The sequence below is a fragment of the Gadus morhua genome, chromosome 1 (genome assembly GCF_902167405.1).
Source record: "Gadus morhua chromosome 1, gadMor3.0, whole genome shotgun sequence".
NCBI lineage: Eukaryota > Metazoa > Chordata > Actinopteri > Gadiformes > Gadidae > Gadus > Gadus morhua.
Window position 1 is genome coordinate 14,301,485 of NC_044048.1, and position 9,543 is coordinate 14,311,027.

The 9,543-nt window shown below is 43.7% G+C and overlaps 1 protein-coding gene across 2 annotated transcripts in view; it reads right to left on the reverse strand.

Annotated features, from left to right (window-relative positions):
* Nucleotides 1-121: 121 nt before the first annotated feature.
* Nucleotides 122-9,543, reverse strand: part of camkvl (CaM kinase-like vesicle-associated, like) — a 41,191-nt gene continuing 31,769 nt past the window's right edge. The window contains exons 3-12 of one of the 2 annotated variants that reach the window (XM_030364529.1): nt 9,056-9,187; nt 8,653-8,727; nt 6,441-6,579; nt 5,401-5,521; nt 4,639-4,714; nt 4,384-4,520; nt 4,093-4,171; nt 3,893-3,980; nt 3,464-3,472; nt 122-2,350 (exon numbers count right to left, since the gene is read on the reverse strand). In XM_030364529.1, the coding sequence (XP_030220389.1) occupies nt 869-2,350; nt 3,464-3,472; nt 3,893-3,980; nt 4,093-4,171; nt 4,384-4,520; nt 4,639-4,714; nt 5,401-5,521; nt 6,441-6,579; nt 8,653-8,727; nt 9,056-9,187 (2,338 nt within the window). In that variant the 3' untranslated portion in view covers nt 122-868. The remainder of the gene's footprint in view (nt 2,351-3,463; nt 3,473-3,892; nt 3,981-4,092; nt 4,172-4,383; nt 4,521-4,638; nt 4,715-5,400; nt 5,522-6,440; nt 6,580-8,652; nt 8,728-9,055; nt 9,188-9,543) is intronic. The other variant, XM_030364536.1, reaches the window with a different exon arrangement.

Consider the following 9,543-nt stretch of genomic DNA (forward strand, 5'->3'; position numbering starts at 1 on the left):
TGAAGAAAAAAACAATGGAATGGCTGTTTCCAGTGTGGATTGTGTGTAAATATGCATATATATATATATATATATATATATATATATATATATATATATATATATATATATATATATATATATATATATGAATGTCAAAAGCTCAATAAGCACAAAAGCTCAATTGATCAGCTGAAATCCTCCATAATTATGTACAGGTAGTCTATTGATTCAAAGATCGTGGTAGAGCTAGGAAATGGCTACATAAACTTTAAAAAGGAGATACGTAAGAGACAGGTGATTTGCGTAATTCAGATAAACACGTAGTTTGGCCATGAAAAGTCAAGTGATATAGCAGGAAAAAATATTTAGTTATTTACAGTTTGTAAGGGACAAAGCAAGTTATAATATATTTTTTGTTTGGTTTATCACCTTGTTAAGTACAAAAAATGCCTGTCGGTAATAATAGGGTTGATACCTTGTATTACTTTATATTCTCGTATTTGTATACCATGCCGCTTTTAAAATGTCTGCATGTGTAGGGATCGCCTTTCTCTTATATGTATATAAAGTAACCTACAGCATAGTTATGCATGTTGCAATTGTCTAATAATCCTTATAATCATAACTCTGTTACGGCCACAATGCTTTTTATTTATCCACCCTCTGGCCGAGAGAGCATTTCAATGCAGTAAAGAGCTAATGACCGGCGTAATGTGTATTTTCTATAGAAACAATAATAGCCCACAAACAAATCAAACAGTATTCCATGGCTAACCTTTCCTCAAGAGTCAGATTAATGGGTTTACATAAATGCTATTGTGAATGAGGAAGTGTCAATAGATCCAATGTTCATGATGGCGTGTGTCGCTCATGGCCTGTGCTCTCTTCATAGTCCCTTGCCCATAGGCATGGCTCTGGGAGACTGGCTGGAGCGAGCAGCCGCCCTTTGCCCGTCTCTTTCCTCCAGCTCCCCGCCACCCTGGCCTGAAGCCTGCGTAGGCGGGAAGGGAGGAGGGTAGGACGGAGGAGGGATGGTGAGGTGAGGGAGAGAAGGCAGCGGGGGTCTGGGAGAGGTGGGCAGAGGGGGAGGGGTGGTCGACTGGGCGGCAGCGGCGGAGGTCCGCCCGCGAGAGGTCGCCGGGGAGGCGTGCGCACTCCGTGCGCGCGGCGGCTCGGCGGGGCAGTCACTGATTTGCTCAAGTAACGACGGCATGTCTCCCTCGATCTTCTCCAGCACGGCGGCCATTTGCTTCTCGATCTGCTCGATCACGCTGTCCATCTGCCAGTCGCTGGTGGAGCTGCTGCTGCTCCCCGTCCCGGTGAGTCCTCGGCCTCCGTGGTCCAGCCCCGTCCCGTACAGTCCCACTCCTCCGCTTGCATACAGGGAGCTGTAGGGGTTCCCGTAGGCCCCCGACATCCCTAACCCCACCGTGCCAACATCTGGATGGTAAAGGGGTGAGTGGCGGCCCAGACTAGCTGAAGTGCCTGTTGTGTAAGAACCATGACCCGGTGTTGGGCCAGTGCCTTCTAGGTGATACTCAGCACTATATCTGTCGATTTTCCTAGCATCCCTGTCCCTCCTGACCATGGGACTTGTATCGCTCCTTAACCTCTCCCCTGCGACTACATCCCCACCCACTGCAGCCTCCACCCCTGGCACGACAGAGCCAACAGCGATTGCCATTGTCTCTGGGAGTTGAGTCTGACACCAACTCCCATCGCTCTCCGCTTTGGCTTCCCCCTGCACTGCAGGAGTCCTCTCGGGTGCACCAGCCACTGCAGGGGTGCTAGTATTGCCATGGAGTGTAGCAGCGATCTTCCCTTTGCTGCTAGTGCCAGGGGAGGCCGTTTTGTGGATCTTTTCTGCATTGGCTGCTGACGAGGGGTCAGTAGTCGACACTAAGGCTGGCTTGAGATCGGCAGCCTGTTTATTTAGGCCCACATTGGCGGCAATTCTCCTGCTTCCATCATCAGCTTCTTTCTTTGGCCCGACATTATTCGCTCCCACCTCTTTAGGTTTCGGAGTAGAGTTCAGCTGACTAGACTGCACAAAACTTTCCTCTGTGTCTGATTGGGAAATGTCCAAAGATGGACCTACGCTAATGCTTGTTGGGTCATCGAGGGTGCTGCCCTCCCCCTGGGCCATACTCGACGTTGAATTTTCAACAGTTACTTCTAAAGAGACACTACTGGTTGTCACGTCGTCTTCACTCTCCCCCTTTCCCTGGTTCTCCCCCTTGCTGCCCTGCGGCTCCCCCTCTCCATCTGCTTCCCCCTTTTCCTCCCCTACCTGCCCCTCTGCTGAACTGTCAACCACTGATTCCGTGTTTCTCAGCCGTTGCATGAAGGTGGTGACGCGAATGGCTTTCTGCAGAGGCGGAGAGAAAGAGAGAGAGAGAGAGACCACAACTATTAGAGGAAGAGATGGTTATCATAAACAGTGACTTATTAATAGCTAGCACGAAAAGCTTCTTTCAGTTCCTTGGTTGCTTTTAGCGAAGCAACATAGAGAAGCGCTTAAGACAAGCATTTGACAAAATACATCTGTCAAGGCACCTTGATTAGGCATGGTGTAGATCGTGAGGCGTCTCTTATAGAGGGATCTGACAGCTACACAATTCAAGGGGCATAGGCGTACGAGTTTTGGCATAAAACCACCCACAGAACCATTCTTTCTCAGCTGCCTGGACCATATCAGAGGGTAAGGGAAGATCCAGATAGCAGCTCCCATGGACTCAGGAAAGCCATGTCTATACTTACCTGTCTCACCAATCACACGATGACTTGGCTGCATAGATGCTTAAGGGTGTCAAGTATGTCTTGACTTGACTAGAACACTGAGGCACAGTATGGGGCAATGAAACGGGAAAACCAATTCAGAGGAATGACAGAGGGCCAGAACTGCTTCAAAAAGAGCATCCCAATAGTCCACTGTGGCTTTGATTCGTCTGGTAGACACTCAAATTGTCCTCATCTTCACTGATCTTAAATGAGTTATCAGGCATGAATAGCCTTTTCTTTACGTTTACCATTGCCATTTTGGTTTCACCAAAGGTTTTCACAGTTTTCGATTGGTTGCGATAGTTGTATTATAATAGATGAGTGCGGACGAGGAGCAGGGAAGGGACAGAGAAGAAGGCCACTCGGAATGTCTGAGTATTATCTTATGAAGATAAGAGGGGGCAGAGTGGATGGGACTCTTCTGGGACAAGCTGAAGAAGCAGTGGGTTGGACCAGAGCTAATGAAGAGAGCCTCACCATCCTCCAGCATGATCAATATATCTCTACATCTGTCAAAGGGAGCATACAATGTATATATATTTTTTCCTGTGCTCATTCAATTATAGTCACTATTGTTTATTTGACCAGACAACTAATGCGGTACTACGCATTGCATATCTGTATTGAGTCATGCTAGGCTGATTGTGAGTTTCTGCCCGCACTCTGGCCTCCCAGCCTCTCACACACTGAGCTACAGTACCTTCAACTCCTGGGAACCACATGGAGGGAGAGAGCAGAATGTTATTATACTAAGGTTATGTGTGCTATTAGAGAATCATTAACATACTCGTTAACTCCTCGTTATCCATCATCGAAAACTCCTTTGTTCATGATAGCCTCTTTCTATATCTCCATGTGTCTTTTGTAATATCTGCATAATACAAAAGGTTCTTTGTACTGAATTGCACATTAGGATAAGAGCAGAGAATATAGCTGTGATGAAATATAAACCAATCATCATTATCTTCAATGGGGACATTTCCATCACACTCAGTATCAATATATCTCTGCATTTTCTTATTGCCCACCCTTTCCTCTTTTCCCTGGCACCTACAGCTGTTGTATCTGCTCTTGGTTGTTATTATCAACCTTTACTGCCGGAGGAAGAGTAATGTTAATGAATTCTCACCCGCCACTTAGCTTTGGCAAAGTTCTTCTCAAACTGAGCACACACTCCGTCCTTTAGGTTCTTCTCCGAAGCCCCGTTGCCTGAAATCCTGGCAAACAGGGAACAGAATTACTCAAGTAAAAAATAGGTCATGTTGATTGAAAAGGAAAATGTGTTAGTCGTATGCGTTATTATACATGAGTGTGTGAGTGCGTGCTCACCACTCGTGCCACAGTGCGTCTTGTGCTGTGATTCTTAACATTTGGTCCACCTCCATCAGTCGACACACAAGTTCTTTAGCTAAAGGCAACGGACAAGAAATATCCCCTTGAATCCTCTACGGAAGTGGGTAAAACGTGATATAAAGTGCAAAGGATGGAGTAAACAGCCCCTTAACTCAAAAATGGCCCTTTAGTGCACATAATGAACCTTATCTCAATTGATTCTTGACTACTTGGCAGGGTAGAAGTTAAATAGCATTTTTTTTATTGCTCGATGCATAAAGACCGTACCAGCAGGTGAGATGTCGTCCCAGTATGGAGTGTCAAACTCAAACTCGCCAGCAACAATGCGACAGAAAATTATGCGGTTGTGTAGATCCGTGTTTTCCTCTTCTGTCTCATCATAAAATGGAGGGTTACCTGATAGGCTGTAACAGGAAATAAAGCAATGATCATGAAAAAAATAACGAAAAAAAGTGAATTTTCTATCATATTTATGATCAATTCAAGGAAGACTTTGGTGTTGGAACAATGAAGTTGACTTACAGTATGTACATAATAACACCCACAGCCCAACAGTCCACAGGACGGCCATACCGGTGACGTGCCACCACCTCAGGAGCTAATACAAAGAGGGAGGGAGGGAATGACACAGATAGAGAGTCATAGGCAAACAGCACACACACACACACACACACACACACACACACACACACACACACACACACACACACACACACACACACACACACACACACACACACACACACACATAAAGGGGGGGTTAGGCTAAAAATACATTCTCACACGAATGTGCCAAATTCAGCATTTAGCCTGCACACACCAAATCCCTCCATATCTCTCCTCGCCCAAGGCCTGTGCCCTGATTCCTTATTTATGCTTCCGATGACTCGGCCCAGTCTTATGAATGGATGTCCTGGCCCTTAATGGGGGACAACTGGGTCCAAACCATTCAGCACAACACTCCAAGCTCGGCCTGGCATGAATCTCCCAGCGAGTCAAGCAGCAGACAGGAGGTGGAACTGAAGAGAGAGGTAAGGACAAGTGACTCTTTATCATCTGACGGTCTCAGTCAGATGACAGTTTTTCTAGCGACCATCTGACACATCATCACAGATGAACTTTAAAGTCCTGTCGGCTGGGGCTCTAAAAAAAAGTGGAAGATGTTCTGTGGAAGATGTTCTGTTATGAAATACCAAACAGAAGCCAAAGCACAAGGCCAAGAAATAGAGCAGAATTTAGAGCAAGGGAGATGGCGGGAGAGATACGCATGAATATGGAATGTACCGAGATATTCTGGCGTTCCACAGGGCTCCGTGATGGATCCGTTTTCAAACTTAGAGAGGTAGAAGTCTCGCAGAACCACTTTGTTGTGGTTGTTCTCTGTGTAGTACATCAGGTTCTCCAGCTGGAACACAAGGTAAGGCGCATACACACACACACGCACACACACACACACGCACACACACACACACACACACACACACACACAATCAAATATGCTTCCACCCAATATCCCAATACACTGTGCATAAATAATAGCCCTCCAGTTTCAGTTGAGCTGATTTTGCTAGAACAATTTGCAAAGGGTTTCAATCTTATTTTAATTGCACTTATAGTGCTGGTTTAATACTTTCCTTTAGTTACACTGTAATTGTTTTATTGCACAAAGTTGAGTCCTGGTTATAGGAGGGGAGGTACCATTTTCTACCAGTAGGGGGAGGTTGAAACCTGATAGTTCCTCCTAAGAGGTTGAAGATGTTTGTGTGTGTGAGTGTGTGTGTGTTTGTGTGTGTGTGTGTGTGTGTGTGTGTGTTTGTGTGTGTGTGTGTGTGTGTATGTGCGTGTGTGTGTTTGTGTAATGTATTTGTGTGTTGGCATATGTGTTTTTGCCGCGTGTGTGTATGTGTGTGTTTGTCTGTTACACACATTGTATCACTAGACTAGAGAAAAGATTACGACCATTAAGGCAGTGTCTACTCCCTTGTTAAAATTTTTTAAAGTAAAGTAATTAACTGAGGCAGCTGTGTATTGCTTTTACCTGTCTCCATAGAGAGGCTGTTGACTAATTACCCAAAATTGCTTTCTTGGCTGAGACAGGAAGAAGGCATCTCAAAAATGATTTTTGAATATTTTTGTCTTATACCTGCATAACTTACATAGTAAAAGGCAATAATAAAAGGCTATAAAAAAATAAAAATAAAACTATATCGAAGCATATGTCGTATATAAATATATTAAAGTTGATGGATTATAAATGTATCTCTCTTTTAAACAGGGCAGTAGATGGACACACACATATGATATATAGCCAGACACACACATACCTTCAGGTTCCTGTGGACTATGTTTAGAGAGTGCAGGTAGGCCACTGCTTCCAGGACCTGTCTGATTACATTGGAGGCATCCCTCTCTGTATAGTTTCCTTGATCCAGAATCCAGTCGAAAACATCTCCTCCCGTGGCCCTAAACAAACATGCACACACACACACACACACACACACACACACACACACACACACACACACACACACACACACACAATACAAGCACAACAAATATTCTTGTTATTTCAATTTCGGTCAGGCAATTGTACCATTGAAGCACACCTGACCATGTGGTCTACCATTCAGTTATCAAAGCCACTTCATCAAACAAACTCCAGTAACCGTTGACCCTGAGCCCAGATCTGACCCTACCGGGCAATTCAACATGCGATTGAAATGTAGTACACCGATTTCACTTTGGGAGATGAAAAAAAGATTACAGTGCTAATCATGCACTGCCCCGAGCAGGACAGTGATTGCCTGGGCAATAGTGTGGGATATTAAACACTAACATTCACAGTCAATAGCGACTGCCTGCAACGGCTCAGGGTCCTCAACTCTCTCTTTCACCGAAAGTTTAACCGAAACTGAATTTCACGGAAACTGAACACACAGAGACAGACACACATGGGCTCCATAGAAGATTTTATGTGAGTATATTTTTCCAACATTTCTGGATGAACTGCTTATTAAAGGAGTCATTTATTTTATTTTTTGCACAGGTGCTGTTTAGTCCTACGACCTGCCAAGCCAGTGGAAGGACGGTCCAGTTCGATTTATAGAAGGGGTTTCTAGGTTAGGTGCCAAGGTAGTACAGTTGGTAGGCCTTGTTGTATATGTGTCAAAATACTATTATCTACATGTGCATAATATAAATACTGTTGTATGTAATTATTCTTGATTCAGGTTCAACGTTTATGGATTAATTAAAGTTTATAATTTCGTTTTTTATAATTTGAAGTTGCAACATGTAGCAGGGAGGGAGCAGACATATCGCTGATGGATGAATGTTTAAATGGACGTCCCAGAAGGGCCTTGTGCGAATGTCAGCTCTTCTGGATGTATTTTTCTCTTTTTTGTTTTGGATTGTTTCACAGTTTGCCCAGACAGTATTTTGTGTAAACTATAAATAGACTACCTGGGGCTCTAGTGTGGTGAAAAAACAAGGAAATAATAGAAAATTGCTGACTGTGCCTAGACTGCCTGATAAACCTTACGTAACACAAACACACACACACACACACACACACACACACACACACACACACACACACGCACACGCACACGCACACACACACACACACACACACACACACACACACACACACACACACACACACACAAGCACACAATTAAAGACACACACGCACACACACAAGCACAGAATTTAAGACACACACAAACACATACAAACACACATACCTATGCTTCTAGGTCAGCCTTAATATTGATTGATGCTAGCATGCACACAAAGACACAGACACAGACACACACAAACACACACACACCAAAAGAGGTGTGTTTATTCCTATCTAGTTTTCATTCAATGTTATGCTATTGAAATGATATTTAAATTACAATTTCAAAAGGTGAAAAGAGTACTTGTGTGTCTACAAGTGGGTATGATTCAGTAGCGCCCGTGCGTTGATCCTGTGGTCCCTGTGGAGGTCTCTTATGTCAAATAAGTGCTTTAGGGACACTCAATGATAGGAGTGTTACCACGAGCAAATATCTCATCAAAACTAGCATCATCCTCTGTTGCTAAGGGGGGCACCATAGCACACAGTAATAAGAGGTCGTAGCCAAGTTCCCGTCATGGGACCTGATGGATGTGCATCTTACAATTCATCTTTCTCCTTTTTCTCTTCCCGTCTTGTGCAAATGTTTGTATATCTTTATTGTTTTTTACAACTCAACCATGCACTTATATTGCGTGTCAACGTGCAATTACATCTGACATAATTACCTTCATGTTATAGCAACATTCCCTGAACTAGGTAATAATTTATAATAACTGCATACATACTTTATACGTATACTGTACACACCGTAATAAACAACATAAAAGCTATTTTGCACGTGGACAGACACACACACACACACACACACACACACACACACACAAACACACACACACACAAACACACACACAAACACACAAACACACATAAACACACACACAAAGGAAAAGGTCTGTAAAATAAACACTTACAGCTCCTGGATGATAAAGTATTCTTTCCGAGTCTCGAATGTGTCTATCAGCTGGAGAATGTTTGGGTGGTTGACCCTGGAAAAACAGAAAAGACCAAATCTTTCAAACCGCCAACACCAAGAGTGTGCCATCTATTGATGTAAAAGGTTAGGACAAGCACACAAAAATATGTTCCAGTGGGGCTGAGATCACTTCTGGACAGACTTTATAAGTAGACACCTCGGTTGAAGCTGAGGGCAAACGGTTCTACACAGCTTCTGCAGCGAACTAGGAGGCAATATTCTAGAAGAGAAACGTCCCCTTATCTTCTCATATCCATTTATGTCTCTCCTTTGCTGAATGCTTTCGGTACTGCATCTTACTGTAGTCATTCCATCTGTCAACCTTCCGACTGAGCACGTACATTTTCAGGATCATAATCTCGTTCTTGGCAGCCTTGCGGACTTTCCTGCCATCTTTCTTCAGGAATTTCTTACAGACAAACACCTTCTCTGTCTGTCTGTCCTTCGCCAGGCACAGCTCACAAAACTCCTTCCTGCACAGGAAAAAGAAAGATAGATAGACGGATATATATATATCATATAGATGTAAAATTACATGTAAAATAGTGTGTTTCACTGTAATACTCTCTAACATCCAGCCCCCTTATTGGTGATGCAACAGCGTGGGTTTGGCCTAATTTCCCTTTCATCCTCCCCCTGTCACACGTTGGTTTTCTGAAAATGCTAAACGGTAAAGTGGGAAGAGGATAACGGCCAACATAGTTGATCAATATTGTAAGTACTTATTAAAGTTCTCCAAAACAGGTGGCTGTTTTCTGAACACACTAGTCTCTTTGAATTAATCAGCCTTTTTTGGCATAAAAGCAATGCACTGTGTGCGTACGTGTGT